The sequence below is a fragment of the Symphodus melops genome, assembly GCF_947650265.1.
Source record: "Symphodus melops genome assembly, chromosome: 11".
NCBI lineage: Eukaryota > Metazoa > Chordata > Actinopteri > Labriformes > Labridae > Symphodus > Symphodus melops.
Window position 1 is genome coordinate 19,679,467 of NC_136701.1, and position 22,851 is coordinate 19,702,317.

General features: G+C 37.6%; 2 protein-coding genes across 3 annotated transcripts; one reads left to right on the forward strand and one right to left on the reverse strand.

Annotated features, from left to right (window-relative positions):
- Positions 1 to 3,771: 3,771 nt before the first annotated feature.
- Positions 3,772 to 15,764, reverse strand: slc47a1 (solute carrier family 47 member 1; the record flags this gene model as incomplete). The annotated part of the gene is made up of 17 exons (XM_079355880.1): positions 3,772 to 4,778; positions 4,892 to 4,999; positions 5,136 to 5,230; positions 6,655 to 6,787; positions 6,875 to 6,944; positions 7,047 to 7,122; positions 7,385 to 7,493; positions 8,065 to 8,132; positions 8,324 to 8,437; positions 8,515 to 8,612; positions 10,119 to 10,216; positions 10,880 to 10,924; positions 11,675 to 11,717; positions 13,033 to 13,181; positions 13,254 to 13,322; positions 15,106 to 15,207; positions 15,552 to 15,764. 17 exons carry the CDS (start codon positions 15,762 to 15,764, stop codon positions 4,413 to 4,415), a joined length of 1,956 nt encoding a protein of 651 aa, XP_079212006.1. The 3' UTR covers positions 3,772 to 4,412.
- Positions 15,765 to 17,389: 1,625 nt separating this feature from the next.
- tmigd1 (transmembrane and immunoglobulin domain containing 1) lies at positions 17,390 to 22,316 on the forward strand. Of its 2 annotated transcripts, XM_079356252.1 has the most exons (7): positions 17,390 to 17,424; positions 18,847 to 18,894; positions 19,742 to 19,828; positions 19,958 to 20,242; positions 21,173 to 21,460; positions 21,557 to 21,660; positions 21,757 to 22,316. In XM_079356252.1, the coding sequence occupies exons 3-7, from the start codon at positions 19,765 to 19,767 to the stop codon at positions 21,766 to 21,768; spliced, it is 753 nt and encodes a 250-aa protein (XP_079212378.1). In that variant the 5' UTR covers positions 17,390 to 17,424; positions 18,847 to 18,894; positions 19,742 to 19,764; the 3' UTR covers positions 21,769 to 22,316. The 2 variants fall into 2 exon arrangements, with proteins under 2 accessions (XP_079212378.1, XP_079212377.1); XM_079356251.1 differs by lacking the exon at positions 17,390 to 17,424 and having other exon boundaries at positions 18,848 to 18,894; positions 19,737 to 19,828.
- Positions 22,317 to 22,851: the final 535 nt, after the last annotated feature.

Below are 22,851 nucleotides of genomic sequence, written 5' to 3' on the forward strand. Positions count from 1 at the left end.
GGCAACAAGTGACCGTTATTAGACGAAACAAAAGAGATGTGATTCATCTGACTTTATGTTGATCTCCATGTTTAGCAGGAGAGCTCAGAGACTAAAGAAACACTAAATGACACAATGAACACAGAACAACTAATAAAAAAGACACAGCGTGTTTTTAAGAAGGTGCTTAAGGTCTGTCTGCACTTGCTGTTGAAACTTTAATTTCACAAGGATGACAGAAAAACAATCGTGCAACAAATTATGAAGTCATTTCTCGATTCCTTGCTTTCACTTTATTGTGCACTGATAACAGAAGACTAGCTCTATCAGAATAACTATTAATTGCACAGGATTTTCTTTGTAAAAATGTTCATGTAATTGCATAATTTCCTCAAATTTGACAGATTTCTTTTTTTTGTTTTTGAGTTTTATTGGTATGACAGCTCAGCAATCTATGTTGCCAAAGCAGGTTGATTAACAAATGATTACTCAGTAATCTATATAATAAACACATATCAACAATCTTAACAAATACAATAAAAAACATTAACATTAACTTTGGATCATTTTACAAATGTAATTACTGAGAAACACAGTGTATTTTGTCCTCATATGTGACAACCATGAACATACTTAGTCGAAATCGGTCTTGGTCTCAAGACCACTTTTTGAAGGTTTCGTCTCGGAATCCAAAAATAAGTTCGATTTTTCTTCCTATTCCTTTCTGCAATATAGTTGTAAGTGATCGATGAAACACATACATGTTGAGTCATGTTTTGGAACAATGTGACTTTAAAGAGGCAGCCAATGGTAAGCACAAATTAAATGGTGTATATACTGTAGGCATGTCTTCTTTATATAGACACATGCTGTGTAAAATTGGCTTCAATCAAGACCATGATGAAATATATATATATATATATATATGTGTGTGTGTGTGTGTGTGTGTGTGTGTGTGTGTGTGTGTGTGTGTGTGTGTATATAGTCAGAATAGCTGTCACAATTATAAATAGTATGATTAAATGTTATATTTAGGCTGCAGTGCATCAATGGATGTGTGCTTTCATCATCAAAGAGAGATGCTGTTCTTTTTTCGGTGGTTTATTTTTCAGTCCTTTGATCTCTGCTGCCAAAAATGACGATAATCAAAGGTCTGCATGCTCACACTGCAACGTGCTGTCTGGATGAAGACATGTCAAACTGAACAAATCAACCAGCTGTTTACTCGGTTTAGCTCTGGATTCACATAATAAACCTGCTAAAATAAGGAACGAAACCTGTTATCAAATACCTGCTTATATGTCTATGACTTCAATATTTTGAGAAATAAGCCTATTTGATTACAGGAGCAAAATGATAAAGGATTAACTCCGCTTTTGTTTGTCTTTAAAATACAAATCTACAGCCTAAAAGTCAACGGGTCAATGCAGACATTTGGTTTCAGACAGGATGTTAACAACCCACCAACCCTAACATGTTCCCTTCTGTCAGACTTCCTAAAGGGTCTCATGGTTTGATTAAGCTGATTTCGACAGAAACCGTATTTCTAATTTCAGCATATTCATGTGGAAGTTGTGCTGACTTTCACATTAAAAATAATCTGTTCTTGTGTGTTAGCCAAGACAAAGGGTCTGATTTATTTTATTGTTCTTTTATATAAACCCCATTAAACTGGTGTAAAAAAATGATAATGTTGTAGCGATTCAAAGAAACACAGATTTTTGTGGGGTTTTTTTGCTAGCTGCTTGCTTGTGTTCCAGGTCTTTCTGCCACGTGTATGAACTGAGCTAACATGTTGCAAGTTACAACTTTAAATGCAAGTACACATTTGAGAGTGAATTTGAATTTTCCAAATGTACACACGTTATTTCTCACAATGTCAATCTATGTAGGTTGCACTTTCATATGAAACTTCATACAGGGCTTTTTAATACAAGACCCTAGCTGTTTTGGTGCCAAGATACAAAATACTTGATAAAGCATGTGTATACATCAACGTCAGTGCATCCTTACATTAACTGATAAACACATGAAAATAAAAATCATGAAGTCAACTCACTCAGACTCTTGAAAGGTGTTTTTAATGATGTTAACTAATCATTTCCTGGTACATTCATTGTAATAGGTCATAACTTCAGCAGAGCCTTTACATTGGAAGTTTCCATGGAGGCTCCATGTTGGCACCCACCCGCCTCTGCACCCTTCAAACTTACACCAACTTCGACCCACAACACATTGACGTTTGCAACAGTCCCTTCAAAACTTGCATTTTAATTCACTGTTACCTAACATGTAAATCAGGCTTGATTCATACATGGTGACGACGTCATGAGCTTCAGTCTTGCTCATCAGTGGAGACACAGCCTGTGGCTCCTCACAGAGACTGTAATCTTTGCCCGCTCACCTCCAGAGAGTGCAATCAGTAACATGCTGAGGTATCATTAACAAGTGGCTGTGTAAAGATCTGCTGTTACTATCGCTAGACTGGAACCTGTCATGCAGTGCAGCTTTTTGCTCTTCTGGGTTGTGCTGGTCTGACTGTCACCTACTATTTATGAGAACAGGTTAGCATTGATGTTATTAGTGCAGAAATAAAATCTAGACACACGTGACACAAATCAGCAATTATCTCTGTCCTAAATGAACAAAACAAATCCATTATCTGCATTGATTGTCTTTGGCCTATGACTTTAAGAAGAACTTGCACGTTTGTTTAAATTCAAAGTGGTCTGATAATGGCTGTTGAATGAGTCTCGGAATCCAAAAATAAGTTCGATTTTTCTTCCTATGCCTTTCTGCAATATAGTTGTAAGTGATCGATGAAACACATACATGTTGAGTCATGTTTTGGAACAATATGACTTTAAAGAGGCAGCCAATGGTAAGCACAAATTAAATGGTGTATATACTGTAGGCATGTCTTCTTTATATAGACGCATGCTGTGTAAAATTGGCTTCAATCAAGACACTGATGAAATATATATATATCAACTATTAGCACATGTTTCCTGCAGGGATCAATCGATCGATCGATCGATCTATCTATCTATCGATTTATCGATCTATCGATTTATCGATCTATCTATCTTATTTCTGCTATAAATTGAATGACTCTTGCTTTATTATTCATTACATTTCCTGTCGTATTTTATTGTGAAGAATTTCTCTGAAATAAAATGTGATCATCATGTGACTTACTGGGCTTTAGCGACACAACATTTAGCCATAACCATTCGGGTCTGCACCCTAGAAGACTATCACCAGGCAATTTTGGTTTATTTATTCTTTTATTGAAAATAAAAAAACACTATTGTAATTTGTAATGTATTGTCATATTTTGATGACAAGTACCTTTCATTGGGTACATTATATCAAGGAAAAATCCACCGATGTTAGTGATGGTGTTTTAGAGTTAAAACCAACCTGAGACATCCTTACTTTTTTGTAAGGCTATTTGTGTTTAGATGGCAGAATGGCCAGGATATCAATTTTGCAGCTCCACCAGGCAACCTCTACTGTGCCGCCTCTTTGGCTCCAGACAACGTCACCAGCGCAATATGTCAGTCCCTTTAAGGAGGTGTAGATGGGTCGTCCAGCTTTTTATAAAGTACATTTCCCATGTGTGTTTTATTTCTCACCTCAGGTAGTTTTGATACAAGATCAATTAACTTGTATTGATGATTAACTTGTAGTACATATGAACAGTGGCCATAGATAAGTAAAAAAAAAAAATATATATATATATTTCAGAATCACCATTGCCCTGTAAAAACAACTGAGGTCGAGTACAAATAAAACAGGAGGACAACACAGTTTTTTTTAATAGATCGTTTTTAAAGTCATGTTGAGTATTACATATTTACATGTATACATGTCATTTTATATTACAAATGTACAGCCAATCTTACACATAAGGACAAAACAAGATATTATGTCAGAAGTTAAAAAAGAAAACAACATATGTCCCAATGCAATATGTAGATCAACACAAGCATATGGGGGAAAAAAATCATCAACAGTCTGTCTGTCTGTCTTTTTTTTTTTTTTTACCTGTTCCTTAATGCACTTATGGTCTCTCAGTCTGAGATTTATACTCTCATCTGTCCTATAGACTCTGTTCAACATCACGTACCGAGCAGATTTAAACATAACTTCTGTTACAAGACCTTTGATCATCCTGCCACTCTCAGTTTTATTTGTTTTTTTCAGTGGATTTAACTCAGCAGTGCAGAGATCAGCCATTGTTTTCTCTGGACTATAAAGAGTCGGAAGCCTCTTCTCAGTGTTTCTATCAGAACAACCACCCAACTTTGTATGTCGACTGTGGACAAAAAAACAAGACGCCAACACTTTTCTCTCTTTGAGATCTCCAAATGTCAGTTTGTGAGGGCTGTTTATCAATTAGATGTCTACATAGAGAGATCAGAGAGGACTCAGAGGTTTTTGGTCAGGTCCATTGGAGTCAGAGTTGTAGCAGTAGAGTCATTAGCCCAGTTAAGGGTGAAATTGGCCCTGCTATGAACAGAGGGCTCAGGTGCAGGAAAAGCAATATGGAAAGTAACACCTATAATCAAAATGAGAAATGACCCGATCAAAGTGAGCCCCCTACGCAAGATCAGCTGACTGATGGAAAGCAGTGTTTGAGGTTTTGTTTTTTTGCTTTGCTCAGCGTCTCCGTCAGCCCCCCCTGCAGCTGTGTTGTTCTCATCTTTCTCCTGATTGGCTTTCAGCTCCTGATCCTCTGTGTGGACTGCCCTGTAACCCACTGTTTTAGGGACTTCTTCACTGTCCAACTGGGCCTATACAGGGTGCAAAAATGTTGCTGTCAATGAAAAGTAAGTACTTGTACCTCCATAACCCAAATAAAGAAGTGAGAACATCTCACTACAACTTCAGTGTATGCAGCACCTACCGGGACCTGGCAGTCCGAGAGGTCAGGCACCATCCCTTCAGTCAGGACTGTACTAACAGGACGCTTTGGTAAAACCCCCACCACTGTCTTTCCAACACGCTTTTGAGCCTGACAACGCAATAGATAAACAATAAATGAGACATAAAGCACAGGTCAATCTTTATATTACATTCCTGTATGCAATTCTTCTTTTGAATGGTTGTAATGACATCAATTGTCTAAAGAAGGATAAAAAGAATAGTACCTTTTTTGTGATTTTCTTCCAGTCAAGTTTGTAGACTAAACAGAGGAAGAATACCACCTGAAGGGAAACACATACCAAGAGACCCAGCCACAAACCTTAAAGGAGGGAAATAGATACAAGCATGTGGTCACACGGTCATGAAGCCAGAACACTGAGAGCTGACAGCAAAGATCCTCTGTGACAGGTGGTTAATGTTAAGCTGAAGGGACAGTAAAGAATAGCTGGTGCAGGAAGGCCAAGTGGCTGTGTTGGTTTATCTAATGAACCTGGATTCAAATAAAACAGTCTCCCACATTTTAAACTTCAAATGTACTAATCATTAGACATAACAATCATCATTCATGACTTTAGGTCAAAGCCTCCGTCATACAGGGAAGGAGTTAATTCAGCACACTGCCATCTACTGAAAAAAAATTAAAATCCTGTGACATACAAATAAAAGTCCCCTAGTTTGTTGTTACTTGGTCAACAAGGTCAAGTTACTATATCCACTTAAGCTGAAGCTAAATTCTAGTGTTGTTTGAACTTGGTATATCTGCCTGTTTACTTTGAGTTTTTTTTATTATACCTAAATGTAAACCCCTCGTGTGGAAAAAAAAAATAATAGTGGTTAAAAAAAAAATATAGAGTTAATTTTTTAGATAACTTTTATTTCTCTAGAGTTGACTGACAGGTTTGTGCATTGTAGCTGTTTGCAAGTAGGCTTAAGGCCCCCATCTCAGCTCCCCTTCTGTGAGTTTTTATTGATTGTTTAAAGGTTAGATGGAGTTACACCTCCAAACATTGGGCTTTTTAACGCCAATTCAGAAACCAATAGGTGACGTAACTGAGACTACATTCATGTCAATACAGACTTAGGCAACACCACACATTGTGTCACCCTGATTCTAAGAATGGATTGAAAGAAGCAAAGTGTTAGGCTGAAAACATGGTCCGTGGGTGGGCAAAAACTAAGGACTAATTTGAGAGCTCACACTTTTTTCAATTGTCTTTAAGCTCAGCTTTATCAAAGAGAGAAACCATGAGACAATTTACAGACGTTGGACTGCACTTCACACTTTTCCAATATTTTTCTTAGCTAAGATTTAGAAACTAGACATCTGTAAGGAAAGAACTCAAGACTGAACCTTCATTTTAAAAATGTAAGAGCTCACTGTAGGTTCATTTTTTAGCTAAGATCTTATATTGAGACATCTGTAAGAGAAGAACTACAACTCGTGCTGACTTTCGTCTGGGAGACAAGGATATTAAATCATCCAAAAATGTACTCTTTCTGAGTGCACACACACACACACACACACACACACACACACACACACACACACACACATATGAACATCATTATATAATGCTTGTCTTTGAAGTAACAGTGAAAAGATTGTCGGGCTGTAAACAATTTCTGATCTATAACAGGAGCCACAAAAAAAGGTTTTTGTACTAAATTGCAGATATGACAGGCTCTTTGTATTTTATTTTATTTTCTCAGAAAAATAGCGATAGGATGGGATGAACACATTACCTAGTATCCTTAGCTCGGCATAAAACATCAGCGCTATTCCCACAGGCAGACCAATGACGTAGTAACTGACCAGGTTGGACAAGGCAACAATTTTCTGCATCCCAGCTCCGACAAGAACCCCTATGCAGACACACTGAAAACACACACAGATTACAACAGCAGAAATAAAACCAATTGTAAAACAAGACAACAACAATAGTTGTGTTGTATAAAAACATACCAGAAGGCTGTCGAAGAATTGCACAAATGTGTAGACTTTGACGGTCGCTGAAACGATCGCCACAATGTCTCTGTCGACAAGAGTAAAAACATTTTTTTTTTTAAAAGACCATCAAAAATAAAGTTTACATATAAATGTTGCAGAAATAAAATCCAATGTGTCTGATACTCACTCATTAGAGGTAAATATGTAGCCAACGAAAGACTTACAAGAAAAGAGGACAATACCCTGGAGCACAGCAAGCAATGCTACAGCAAAGACATTACAACATACAGTACATTAAGAATGCCTGGAGCACATTCAGGACTGAGAGAAGTCATCCCAAGATCTTTTTATCAATCATTATGGAACCTCATTGGAGTTTAATGTATGGATGAAAACTAGGTTAGAGGTGTCAAATAATAAGATCAGAAAACAATGTTCTCAGTTTGTTTACTTTGTATTATGTTAATAATTTATGTCTCTGTTTAATCCGTCTAGGATCCACATCCAAGTGTCTTCATACTGTACCTGTTAGAACCAGGGACACTTTGCACGTGACTAAAGCCCTGGAGGTGTCTCCAGCGCCCAGAGCGTTTCCGACACGCACACATGCAGCTGCATGGACACCTAGAGGAAACTGAGAGGACCACATGTTACTGTGTGGTTTTACAATAAATGACACTTTTAGATGCATCAGCAGTCATCAGTGAGATGAACATGGCATAACAATGCAGCACCAAGCAGGTTGTTATTTTGTTTTACTTTGTTTTACAGACCGCTCATTACTCTCTTATTTTAATTACAATGTTTTTACTACTGATTTTTATCTTTTACAAATCATATTTAGCTTTTACTTTACCTTACCGAACCTTATATACTTAGATACCTTCACATTTTTGAATCCCTTCACTTAAAGAAATGTTTTTTTTTTTAAACAAGACGAGATAGATAATTAAGAAACCGTCTCAGCACAAAAATATAAATTAAACCAAATGAAATCACTTTTTTTTTCAATTATTGAAGCAAACATGTTGTGACAATATGCTGTTAAATGAGCTTTCAAGAATCAGGCTGTCGGTTTGCACATGCTCTGTCTTATTGCTAAATGTAGCTATCGCCCCCTTGACTAAGCCGAAGCTATAGGTAGACATAAAAGAGTGAGTGCACATTTTCATAGGCTGTTTAAAACACTGAATAATGGTCCATACCATGAATGTAATGGCTCCTATTTCCACCATTAAATGCTGGGCAGCAAGATCCACCTCACCAAGTACACCTTATGTGATGAAAGTCATGATCAGAAACACTCTAACAGGGCAACAACGCATGAGAAAAATGTGCATGCCAACTTTGCAAACGTGTTTGCACAAACACAGTCAGAAAATTAAACACATGTGGTGCTGCTGGTTTATGAATATGGCATGTAGGGAAAGGGAAAACATCTGGTGCACAACAAACAAAACTGACCAGCAAGGAAACCGCCAATCTCCCAGATCCACCACTCAAAGCAGGTCATTAAGCAACTGGGCATGGCCAGCTGCATGTAGGAGCCCCATTCCTGCAGACAGTCAGTCGACCAACCTGCAAAATGTTACACACAGAGGTTTGTGTCATGGTTTTACTCGTTACATGATGCTAAAATTACGTGTTTAACTCACCTCCCCATGTCGCCTGGTGGAGTTTCTGCCATCTGATGTAGCCAAACAACAGCAGGCAGATGGTGATCTGAGAGAGGCTGCAGGCAATGGCTGAACCTCTACACACACAAAAAACCTCTTGTTAATGTCTGAGGGATGTTTATAACTATCCTAGATTGACAAAGACAGTGAAGGGCTGTTTTAAATAGATTGCATGCTTATTCTTATTCTTTGGAGTTTTAAGGGAGAGGGCATCGATCAACCTGCATTCTCACCAAAAATATGTTTCATTTTACCCCTTCTTCTATTATTACATGAGTCTAGTCCAGTGGTCCTTATGAAGGCTATCATGAGTCGCTCCCTTCTGTTGTTCCCTTACCTCTCGCCATAAGTATCCTGTTTCTTATTCAATCTAAATGTCTTCCTTTTGTTGCATTGACCCCGTTGCTGTTGCCACATGTTAGACTTTGATTGTTTTTCAAACGACACCCTCCCCCTCGGTTTTTGCTCATTTGATATTGATTGGAACTATTCCTTTTTTTTTTTTTTTAAATGTGATTTTGTCTGCTCTTATTCCCCATGGGATCCCTGAATTTGCTGGGACCAGAGAGAAACTAATGTTTTTCATGTTTCTAGTTGATCTTCTGGATGTTAAATGTTTCGTTCTTTGTGTTTATTTTGTAACACCTTTATTCGATGGGTAATGGCGGTAGAATAAAGGCTGTTTTTAAGTTAGCAATAACAATAAATGTTGCATCACATGCACAGTTTGACCACTTATCAAAACTTTATTTGCTTGACATCTCATATCAAGCATCTTTATCATTATGTAAATCTAAAGAGTGTGCCACGAGTTTACATCGGTGGACTAATGGGCCACAAACTTTCTATATTTTAATGTTATTCTGAATATTCAAAAAAAGAGGAAAAAGAAAATAATTGTCCTATTATAGTAGGAGATGATGAGCTTAGACAAATGTAATGACTTTAGACATTTAACATACAATTGAAGATTGTTATAAATGTGTTTTCATCTGTTTTTTCTATGCTGCTGTCAGAGACACTGCAGTGCTGAACCAAACCAGGTAAAAACAGATGGGAGAGTTGCTGTGTCATAGAACTGACTTAAATCCCCACATTTTTCAGTGTTTCTATATACATTTAATAAAACATTTTATCTGTCATAGTTTTACTTTCCTTTAAGGGAAAAGACAGCCTTGACCTGAAGACAGAGAGCTAATTGTTTAAGTCCAGCGCCTGTTGAACAAAATGTTTGTCCAGCTGCTCTCCGCTCCCTCTCCGCTCTACTCTGCCTCTCTCTCTCAGTAAAGTGCAAAAAAAATAAACACAAGTATACCGCTGACTGTTTTTAACAAGAAGACATGTTCTTTTCCTCTGAGAGATTAAAAATGCATTTGAGTTCTCTAACCTCCCGTCCTGTAATCTCTAAAACCCACAGGCCTCTCTGATGTGGACCACAGTGATGTGATTACAGATCAAAAAAGAGTGTGCTTGAATAGCTGAAGGCTTTGCATGGATATCTTATTGGTCGTGGAACCTCTAACACAATATCAAGCAGCTCAAATTCCATCAAATATTAAAAGATGAGGAGATTTAGCACTTACATGACACCCAACTCGAGGGTGATGATTAAGACGTAGTTAACCCCCAGATTGATAATGTTTGCGACTGCTGCTGTGTACATCTGAGGCAGAATGATCCCCTGACAGAGAAAAAAACATCAACAATCAGAATTTATATACATTGTATGTTATTCATGTTATTTATAGATGTTCCAAACAAACAAAACAAATCCAGAACAAATACAACACTGCACTGGGAAGACTTCGAGGCTACAGCTTGGTGACACTTTCCAAAGCCGAGGCTGTCTTTCAGCAGGCATGTGGTCAAAAACAAATATTGGATAGATTAAGATCATGGTTGGTAGTGCTAGAATTCCCCATAAGATGAAAAATAATGTTTAAATTTGAATGGCTATCTATCTAATTATGTCTTTGGGCTGTTTATCCAAAAGCACAAATTTGAATCTCTAGTTCCTGTCATTGAGATTCGGTATCCTGAAACCATGTAGGTGTGCATAATACAGTATACTCTGACAAATCATCTTACTGCAATCATGGAGTTAAAAAATATCCAAGTCTCTGCATGTCTTCAAATATTTATCCAGTTATATAAATGCAGATTTTGTCTTGCTAAACTACTAAAAAGGTATGGACACTATGGACTTCTTATCCTTTTACAAGGTCCAACATCCTCATCCCAGTTTGATTTAAAGAGACAAATAAATTGTAGTCCCTTTTTCACACAGAGCATTTACTGAAAATCAATGCAGAAGAAGTACTTGTGTTCAATGTGATGAACTTACTTGGTTCTGTAGGTAGGAAACTTGCAGCTGGTGCAGGAACATGGCCTGTAGCAGTGAGAGAGAAAGAGGGTTTTAGAATGAGATTTAATGCAAACCTTTTCATTGAGAATATATCACTTACTACAACTGGGGGAAAAACGGGAAAAAAAACTCTTATTGGGTTGTGTGATTGAGATTTAGGAAGATTTAAGAGAAAACTAAATATGATGGTCAGTGACAGATTTCACGTCCCTTTAAATCATTGTGTCATTTATACTCTTTCATTTAATTTTGGACAAGGCAATTGCAATTTTGGCAATATGCAAGGATTGCTTTATTACACAGCCATAATAAAGTTTGTCATAAGTGTTGCATGAATAGTACTTGTTGGTTTATGTTAGTTTGTTTTATGTTTTTATTTGTAGCTGCCTCAGGGCTACAGAGAGAATTTAGCATATTTACAGATGTGATTGCTAATATGATGACAAACGCACACTAACCTAATTCCATAAATAAATATACTATGTATGTGATATATATATACTGCTTTGTTGTTGGTTTGGCTGTTTCACACAAAGGGACACTTCTTCACTGCTATGTAGAGTTACTGTTAACACCTTAGCTTATTCACATGATTTAGTTATTGACATTGGGCCTATAAAGTGTCCTTTTGTGCTTATTTGGTAACTTTAGTTACTACACTTTGTTGCATAATACAACATGTATTGAATCAGCCCATCGAATGCTTAGTTACGACTGCAGACCACTCTATATTTTCCCAGACCCTGGGGTGGGTCTTTAGCTCGGTGCACTTACTGGAACAGCTGGAAGAAACACCATCATATAGATCTGGGCAATCCTGAAGTAGAGGCAAACAGAGTTATTTTTTGTAGAGGAAACATAATGCACAATGATTTACTTTCTGCTCCGGTATGCCCATATAGTTGCAGGTATGAATATACAGTGTCATACAATTTTTGGTGAATGCAATCAAGAGAGTGATGAAAAATACCAACAATATTGAACACACAGGAGGTATCATGTCTAAAGTTACATATCGTCATTTAAACATTAACATACATGTGGTATAAAGGTATATAAAACCATGGAATAAAATCACACATATACATGTCAGCAGTCCTGCTGATAAGGATAACAGCCATGGCACTAAAGATAGCTGGTCTAGCTTATAGGTCCTCAGGAAACCTAGTGCAGTCAGTAAGGGCAAATGTGCTGCAACCACTGAAGAGATTTTCTTGAGAGACAAAGTTAAGTCAGAAATTCTGCATATCAAGTCATGGTAACAGAAGTGATCCAACCTTGCTTGGAGCACTGAATAATCTACTTCAGAGATGTAGGGAAAACAGGGTAAATAAGGAACTAACACCTGGCTTCTGTTAATTCCTATCATCACAGTCTGACATCATTCCCTGCAGAGGTCTCCTATGCCCCAGGCTTGGCAATTTAACCTCAAGGTGGTCCAAAGCTAATTAGAGAATGAATCACTCCCACAGTAGTCAAAGTGCCACATGGAAGAGTCTACTTCTACGACACTAGAAGCAGCAAACCAACTACTACCAACTACTTCTCGAGAAGTAGCCATTACTTTAGTAAAGATATCTGCCAATCTGAAATCCAGTTAGACCCAAATGTATTTAATTGAATATTATTTGAAGATTTCACACCTTCCATTAAATACAGATTGTTAATTATTGATAATATTAGTATTTAATTATTCATTTTGAGACTGATATAGTAATAGTTTGTTGTTCTCTGATGTCAGAGTGGTGGCCTTAGCTGTATTAAACTCAGTTTAATATCAATTGTTGATTTATATTAATAATTAAATATTATTTATTAATTATTGATGTTAATTTGATGCCAAAAAAATAAAACCCCAACAGTATGCATTATTTTTCTTTTGTATTTATTTACATTCTTTGCCACTTTGCTTTTTTTAATCTACTCCATTGTTAGGGCTTTATGCAGCTCTTTTTGTGTCAGTGCCTGTTGTTGTATTTGTTTTGTAGTTTGGTATCTTGTTTTGCATTCATATCATTTCTGAACTTTTCTTATCTACAACAGAATATGAGCATCATGGGCAACTTAGCATCACCACCTGCAGCATGCAAACTATGTAAGGTATCGATTGATTTCAGAAACTTTGACTTTACCTCGCCACCTCTTCCTCTTGTTTCATCAAGAGCAGTACGTTTTGAGCATTGATGAGAAGAGCCCAACAGGGCAGACAAAACAGCAGCAGGATTAATGAGCTCCTTTGAAGAATTACTCCAACACGTTTCATATTCTTACTGCCATATGTCTGCAAAATACAAAAGAGAGCTTTACTGGAAATCCCAGAAACTGCAAGGCACATACTATGTGGTTTACTCACCTGTGAAATAAGTGTGTCACAAGCAACAGAAAGACCATAACCTGTTGCAGTTGTGGTCGTATTAATGGTCTGAAAAGTGAAGAGTAAAGAGTTAGAAAGTCAGAACTTAACAAATTCTGATTTATCTTTAATCAAGTGTTAATTGTCTTTCTGTCTTCATGCCAATAACTCTGAGTAAATTCAACCTTTTGCTCCTTTGTCACATGTCATTCCCCATCACACAATCTCTCCAATCTCCAACTCTATCCACTCCTACTATAATGACATAGGCCCCTCCCACTCAGCAGCTGCTGGAGTGTCTAATCTGGTTCAGCATTTCCTGGAAACTGGTTGGTTAAATAGGGACAGATTCCAATAAATCAGCATAGAAGGCCTTGTTTTGTCACACATATCGATACAGACAATACATGTTGGTTCAGCAAGAGTGAAAAGGCCCGGATGAACAACAGGTGGGTTTTTATACTGCAGAGAAGCTCTTTTGTGAGAATAAAATGCAAAGTCAAAGACTTTCCGGAAAGTCAAAGTCATATGTCATATGTTGTGCTATAATCCAAGTCAAATGAAAACATGTATGCGACAGAACCTCATGAAGCGTGAATGAGCTCTACCTGGTAAAATACAATCTCTCAGGCAACTTGTAGACAACCTGCTCTAAAACAGATAGTAAGAATCTATTATGATGTCTTTTCAATGTGTACTTTAGTTTTTTTTGTTACAAGTGCAAATGTTGTGGATATTATGATCTGTCTATGTCTTTGTTGTTCCACATACACTTTTCACTATTGTTATTCACGTAGCTATACTGTAAGTCTGTGTTAACTGGTTACTGTTGTGGTTATCCTGTTTGTTTGTCTTCATTAACGTTTGCAACTTTTTCTGTCTTTTCCAGTTTTGTATTTTCCAAGCCCCACACAGTCACAGTCTACAACCTGGGTGTTTCTGTTCAAAGTGCTGTGCTCATGGTGGATTAATGTTGGGTCTGTGTCAATAATATAATAAAGAAAATAGTCTGGACCTGCTCTTTTTGTAAAGTGTCCTGGGATAACATTAAGTATTAGTTGGCACTTTTAAAACAACATTTTATTTATTAATTGATTGACATCCAAAAAGTGGAGTTTGTGGTGCTTTTGGATCTCAGCATGCTTTTAAGGCTGCAATCAATAATACGGTCTGGTCACTGATTTACCATGCATGCATGAAGTGCATATTTGCACACATGGGCAGATCACAGTATCACAGAGAATGACAGTCTGCCTGTTGTTAATTTCCAGACATATTCAGTGAAGTGCTTTGGTTTGAATTTTAATAATTTACTAAAAAATAATCACAACAACTTCCTCACTTTTTCTCCCAAATACAAATACATAATGCTCTCAGATCCCTTCATTCACAACTGTTTAAATAGCAAACAGCCACAGTGAAAGAGCTCAACCTTTAGCAAGCCTTAAACAAAGATGTCCCTGTTATGAAACAGGAAGAGTTGATATGATTGTGTATGTTTTTCTTCCCTCTTAAGCACAGTGTCTGAAAGGGGAAAACCTGCTGCAACGCTGTAAAGATTCCTATAAGGAAAAACAGGCTGCAAATGAAAAAGCGTTGCAAAAATCTTAGAATATTTGGGCAATAACAACATGATAATGATAACTTCACAGTACTGCTTAGTGGTTTCATTTGGTGTTTACTGTAACACAAAAGACACATCACTTAGGTGTAATATAGAAGTTGTGAGAAGGAGATTGTTTCTCAAACAAAGTGACAGTAGTAGAAGCTCTACAAGTAGAGTAGAAAGAGTAGTTGTACCACTTCATTGAAGCAGGTAAAATCAATGAGAATGCAAAATAGGGAAGAGTACCGCTGATGCCAGAGCGTATCCAGCCAGCTCTGCATTTCCAATGCGACCACAAAACATGGTGTTGATAAACGGCAGGAGGAAGTTCAGAATCCGAGACAGAAGCTGCAAGAACAAACAGAAAGATCTGATTCATTACCGCACAATGCATCACTGATCAGGTAAAACTCATGCAGCAGAGAACTGGCAGACATTTGTTGTGTAATCAATAACATGTAAAGGTAGAAAGCAGATGTGCAATGAAGTATTTGCACTGAGAATGGATGCAAAACTTTTTAGCATCTTTTGCAAAACTGTTTTTTTTTTTTTTTCAGAATTTCAGCTAGCTTATTGCTCTGCTTGATTGTATTCTTGAAAAAAACAAACAGGCGTGCAGTAGCTGAATGTGTTGTTCTTTGTGAACAACATACTATTCCCCTCGACCAAAACTTCAACTTTCCCCCACTCACCAATGGGCCTGTGAGTCTTAAGACCTGGTAGAGTTCTTCCCTGTCGGCCAGAGGTATCCAACGCCTCAGGCATGCACATCGAAACAGTTTGGAGCTTTCTGCCTCCGATTCCTCATTTCCTTTAACTCCTGCCGCCTTGGCAACCATATCCTCTGCATTGGGTCCTGCATCCGAAGACGGGGATGCAGGGTCCGGGGATTCCACCTTCTCCATTCAAACACAGAAAAAGAAGAAAGGAGAGTAGGGAGGGAGGGAGGGAGAGAGGGGGGGGGGGGGGGGGGGGGAACAGCTACAGCATGGGACGAGGGGGAGGGCAAGGGTGAGAAGTGAAGCAATTGTATCAAGGTTTAGAAACACAACACATGTGAGTCTTTTAAAGTTATTCATTAAGTTATATTGTACATGCGGGGGAATAAAGAAAAGCAAGAAAAGAAAGCAGAGGGAGTTACATAGGGAGTGTAAAGGAACAAAACGCCTGTTTTGTGGCTACAAGGGTCATGTTTCTCTGTAGGGAGGAAAAGAGTGTATGACCCTTTGTAATGTGTGTGAATGCTTTGTGCACATGTTTCAGTTACATATTTGAGTGTTTGTGTGCTTACAGGGCTCAGTAATAATCGGATGAGGAATGCCTGCTTGCAAGTTGCATACTCACAGAGAACTCAGTAGGATTTGATTAATTACTCACTGTGCCGTTTGTGTTTTAGCCACTGATCTTATCTGCCTCTTTGAGTGAACTTTGATCGCTGATGACAGTCCTGGGGCTGCGGTGTTGGGTTGGTTGCCTCCCCCCCCATATGGCTTTCATGTTGCATGAACAAACATGAGCACACGTGTTAGGCTGTACTCGTCAGGCAATGTTTTTTTTTTTCGTTTTTTTTCTCAGGCATCTACCCGCAACGTAAACATTGTAGTTATCGTTGATATTGATTTTCTACAATGCAACCAAGGTTTAAGTTTCTTGCGAAAGAGAATTGACGATTCAACTTAAGCCAACATGTGTCAAAGCCCAGGTGGTTAAACAGCTTTTGAGATAGATACAGTGTTTGTCTAACCACTGTATATAGGTTACAAGCTCAATTGTGCAATTTAAAGAGGATATTCTTCTAGTCAGCTCTTGAGGGTGCGTTTGCTGCTCACCTTTGATTTGACATAGCTCGCATGTACGGTCAAGTGCCATGAAAAAGATTTAATATATTATGTTTTGATAAAAACTTTGAAAGCATTTTGCATCAGAATGCTAAAAATGTGCGAAAGGCATGAATGAGTCAATATTTTATGATACGCTCGCTCCTAAATCACCTGTAAGTGACTTTTTTAAGGGGTTAGCAGATACAAGCCAGCCTCTTTGGGGCTTGAACGGTGTTCTCTTGATACTGACAGGAAAAAGGGATTTAGAAGCTGGAAAAAAAGCTATTGAAATGATGTGTGTAATCTGTTTTTATTTTCATTTTATTTAGAGTTACAAAGTGCTTGAGAAGAAAGTCGCAGTGTCCATGGTGTAAATTAATAAAATTGCATGTTGTAAAAAATTCAGAATTGTCAAAATTCAGGAGATTAGCATTAACAAACACAATGGCTGAGCTCAGTCTTTAAAGCAGACACCCTATGTGAAGAAGCCCCGGACCCTTTGATGCATGTCTATTCTTCTCCCTCCTCTCCACAGTTCCTGTCTGTCTTCAGCTCTCAGATCAACAGAGGCCGAAATAAACACACAACACACATAAATAAGACAAGATCAGAAGCATTATCTTGTTTCAGGCTTATTGTATAGAGAAGGGAGGGGGGAAGGTTGTGTATTGTAACTAATGTCTTGTGTCCTGCATGTCTTCTATACAGCTACTGGATGCCTTGAATTTCCCTCAGGATCAATAAAGTAGGCCATCTATCTATCTATCTTAACAAGCACTGTTTTGTCAACAAGGGGGCGCCAAAAATCAACACAAAGCAAAAAGTCTATTTAGCCGAAAAACAGAGCTGAAAGAGTTTCACAAAAGAGTTTTGAGAGAAAAGGTGCAAAGATCAGAGGTGCAAAAATTAAGGTACAGGATCCCTGAGTGGCTGCTGGCCTCACTGAGGAAGGAGGTTGACCTGATGCTGTTTCTGGGGATCATCGAGGCTTTAAAGAGCGAGTGGTGTAACCCTTTGGTCCTCATTGATTTCAGGTACCCAAATTCATTTCATCATCTTGATTTAAAGTTATATCAAACTGACATCTTTTATATGCCTAGTTCTTATAATTTGGTTTTTAAATTTGGTTTTCTATTTTTAGATAAAATAAAAACCCACCTTTTCTTTAAATTTACTCCTGTGGGGACCCTTACTGCTTGGGCCCCTGCAAGAGAATCCTTCTCACCACGGTGTTACGAGAATGAATCTGAAAGGGGATGCTCATTCTCTAACACACAGTGGACACATAGACTATGGAAACAAAGGCTGGCTGCCCCCTAGGATTCAGGTCTTTCACATGATGAATTATACAGATTAATGAATGACTTCTGTCAGCTGCACTGTTCTACCTGTTCTAACTGAGAATTCACATGAAATCACCTGCTCATGTAGAGGCCAAAAACAAGTGTGTTGTGTGTTTTTTTGGTCGCGGGCTGTGAGGCAATCCAGGAATCACTCAACTTGTTCAGTTCATGAGGGAGCAACGTTTTTTTTTTGCCACTGATGCATACTTGTGCAGTAAATGAAGGGGAAGAAATTTACTGGTTTTTACTTGTTTTATCGTTGTTTTAGATGACAATGAAGTTGTTATATATTTTTCTCTAAATGTAAACAATACTGTTTGCTCTGCACTGCTTGATTTCTCACTGACAGTGAGAAGATAAGGAAATGCATAAAACTCAATCAAAATGAACCAAAAATGGTTAGAAATATATTTCATAATATACATAAGTTTTGATCCAAATGGATGGCTTCCACAGAGAATTGATCCATCAACAATGACATGCGTGAGCAGGACTTATCTATCCTATCATTATGGCTTTTAAAAGATTTTAACCAATAAACACAAAGTTAAGAAATTGTAAAAATGTTTATTATCGCATCCACACCCAAGAGGTTAAGTGCCTTTGCGATGAGTATACAGTCAATAAAAAGAGTCCTTGTGTGTGTACAACAATAAAAAAAGAGAGGCTGGAGAATTGACAGGAAGAGGCATGTAAAATGATGAGAAACTCTTTTCAGAAACCGTGAGGGTAATAATAATAAAAAACTGTCCTCATCTGCATGTCAGGTATTTAAGACCTACTGACAATCTGAGCAGTCCTCTAATCTGCACGTTCACACACAGGGAACAACAGAAAAACACGGATTAGGAAAAAGAAGAAATTATCATCAGGTAAGAACCTTCACCTTAGCATGGAAAAGGTTGACCGTATCATTCAAGTATTTACCTACATCTTATTTACATGTAAAGCAAGAGAGCACATATTTTACTTTTGTAAGACTGACTCAAAAAGAAGAAACAAACATTTTAAATATTCATGTTAAATTAAACTGATTTCAAATGTAGTTGACCATTAACTGTACATTTAATGCAAGAAAAAAAACAAGCAAAGACGGCACCAAAAGGCTTTAGTTCTATGATTAAAAGCATGTTTATGATCTCAACTCTGTTCCCTTTATAATCCAGACAATGGCTGTTTAAAAACATTTCAATGCTTCATTTTGATATATGCCTTTAAAGTAATCCATGAAAAAGATGATCGTTCAGTCATCTTCAAGGTTTAGAAAATACATGTTTTCTCTGTGATTAACCTTATTTGTCTAATGCCTGATTGTTATGTTGACATTACATAATTCATTGTGCAGTAGAGAAACGGTGCTGCCTGCGTCATTGAGCTGTTAAAACTTTTCATTTTGGAGCTAATTGATAAAAGCTCAGGAGAAAGATTTGTCTTCAAAAGTTGAAAATCTGAAAAGAGAAGAAAATGTGGAAATTGAGAAACAGACAAAAAGTTTTCATTGGTTTAACAGATAATTAGGGGCGAGATTTTTCCTTAAGGCATTTTTCAATAAGTCAATTTAAAGCACATACATGATACATGAAGGTAACTAAATAACAATTAGGAATAATGTGAATTTAGGAAAAAACATCTGAGAGACCGCGATCATAGAAAACAAAGTATAAATATGAATATAAATATGTTCATGTTTATATGGTATTCTCTCTTCCTGAAGATCAGATTATTTTTCAAGCACGTGTATAATGAAGCTGATGTTCGGACCCCCTCTGTTCCATCTGCTGTTGTACTTTGCAACCCGCTCATTAGGTAAGCCTTTCTTCTTTCTAAGTCTGACTGTAGTCGAATTTTGCAGATAAACGTTTGTCAGTACCTCATAACTGCTTCACTAACTATTCCCTAAACCTTCAACTGTCTCCCACTCTGTCTTTCTATAAGGTGTCAGGATCGAGTCTGACCAAGAAGTCAACGGTGATGGTTTTATACATTTGGAGTTGGAGGAGTCTGTCTCTCTGGTTTGTCGGCCTGAAGGCGTCTCTGAGACGGATGAAGAGCTGGTCTGGCTAAGAAATGGTGCTGCAGTCAGTCTTAAGGAGGAAAATAAGAAGGGTAGCAGCCAAGTGTGTGTCACACCTGTGATCTATGAAGACAATGATGCCACTTTCACCTGCCACCTGAAAAAAAACGCCACTATCAGTACCACAGTAACTCTGAATGTCACATGTGAGTTCCTTCAACAAACAAATAAAAAGACAAAAAGAAACAAATATGATGCAATGATACTAATACTGTTAATTACAAGATGGCTTGCTGATTTATCAAATTTGAAGCCACTCTAGGGATGGCATCGCTCATTCACCACTTTGGTTCAAACTGAAAAATCAGAGTTAATGAATGAGCTGCTATGAAAGTCTGACAGTCATTTTTCACAGATGATCCAACACTAAATGTGTTGGCCTTTGTATCTTTGTCTCATTTCACTTCAAGGTAGAGAAACATCTCGACAATCATTTGATGAACTGTCAAACCTATTGTACAGGCAATTATGCTCCATAAATTATTGGAGCATAAATGGATTAACGTCGATGACTTCCTTTCACTTTTACAGTTAAAGCCACTGCCATCAAGAAAGTTTTAATGTTGCTTTGATTTATGACAACATATCTTAATGAGGACATATTATACACCTTTTCAAACAGTCCCCTGTGTTTTAAATTAAACATGTGCTGTGCTTTAGTCAGAAAAAAAAAAAAACATCAGAGGAGGTTGTTGACCCTGTAAACCAGCTTTCTCAGAACACTCTGTTTTGGTGTGTGTGTGGGAAGTGTGTGTTTTGCTCTTGGCTGGGATTGGAGTCCCAAAGAGAGCAAATTTGAAACAGAGTATCTCTGTGTTGCAAGATGGGTAACAAAGGCTCTGCAGAGTTATTCTAAACAGCGCAGCCAGCAAGACAGAACATCATTGTTTTTAAGTGCATCATTAGCCTTGCACTGTCGTTTTACAAGTAATGCATTTATGCTTGCTACACCACAATACAAAAAATACTGTGGTGTACTTTGGGGTTTGTTTGTTTTTGCACTAAGACAGAAGCACAGAATAAAAAGGTGGTATTTCTCATATTATTAGCATTTCCTCTCTCATATCCCTCTTCAGATCCCCCACAGCTCTTTGGGTCACAGGAGATCTCAGTAGAAGAGGAGGACACGTTGGTCCTGGGCTGTGATATCTGGGCCAATCCACAAGTCTCATCCTTGTCCTGGATGCTGAATGGAAGCACAGTTGATCTTTTAGAGGGAGTCTTCACAGTGACCAATGATGGATTTAGAAGCCAGCTCTCCACCAACTATGTGGAGAAAAGCTTGCATGAAGGCACCTACCAGTGCATTGCGCAATCTCCCATGTACGGACAACACAACAAAGTCTTCCATGTCACAGTAACAGGTGCGTACACATATTTATTTCTCTAATTATTTTTCACAAGCAAAGAGATCAATTTAGTAAAGTCTGGCTGATTGTCCTTTTCTTTCTCATATGTAGCCAAAACCCTTAAGTTTCCGCTGATGCCCATCATAGCTGGGGTGGTTGTGGTGTTCCTCACTGCACTTCTTGCTGTTGCTTCAAGGTGGAAAAAAATTAGAAAGGTAACATATACGCATGCAGATGGCAACTTCAGCAGGAAAAATAAACGCGATTCACTGCAACTCAACCTTCTAATGCTCTTTTTTTTCCCTTGACAGTGTTGCAAGTAGGCTATGGCCATAACCATTGGCTCTCCATTCTTCTTCAAGTGAAAGAAGCTGAAATACTTCTCTCTGTTTGGAATGCACAATGCTATAGTTGTTTGTTTTTTTAAATGCTGGATTTAAGTGGTTTCACATTTTGGGAGTTTCTAGACCAATACCATCCTCCTAAAAAGATAAAGGATGAAGGTTTAGCTGAGCACTAACACGTGATGCAGATGGAAAGAGCTAGCCAAAAGTAATCCCAATAGAACCACTTTATGTTGGTTTTGGTTCAGCTCTACGGGAAACCCGAAGCGGACATATATTCATACATTTGATTTATTTCGTTTTCCTGAGATGATTAGTAGTTACAAGGTTTTTGTCTTTTTAAAAAGACAAATGAGTCATGATATTGAGAAAAACAATAGAAAATATTTGTTATTAACAGATAATTAATTACAGAAAATGTATTGTTGATTACGGCTTACCTACTGATCACTCTGTGTTTATTTATCAGCTTTAGAGCTACAGGTTTGTGATTTTTAAAACTTTGTGGGAAAAACTGGCTCACTGTTTCTATTTGTTTGTTTCCAGTCTTTGTGCTTCTAGTCCTTTGTTGTTGCTGTTGCTTTATATTTATCATAAACACGTGACGTTTAATCTGACTCTCTATTTGTACAGAGTCAGATTATTTGCTGGTCTACCATTCCAGGTATTCCAGGTATACAGTAAGCTTTCAAAAATGACCTTGAACAAGCTTCCTGTTTAGCACCCTGACCTTGAAAAGCACATTTTAAAGACTCCACTTCCTTTATTTGTTAGTATCTTTGCAATAAAGGTGCTTTTGTTTCATCACTACTTATGTCTATGGTTTTAACATTTACTCTGACCTTTAGCTCCTGACTCAGCAATATAACTAAGGATTGTTAAAATCATGTTATACATTTACTCTTTATGAGACAAAAGGACAAATGTGTCATCATCAGGGTCAAGGTCTATCTTTTTGTCCTTACCAATAAAATAACATTTAACAGGATTACATAAAACTGTATAACACGGAAAGAGAATGGTAGCACATAAAACAGGGGAATGGGCAAGTTTAAGATAAGC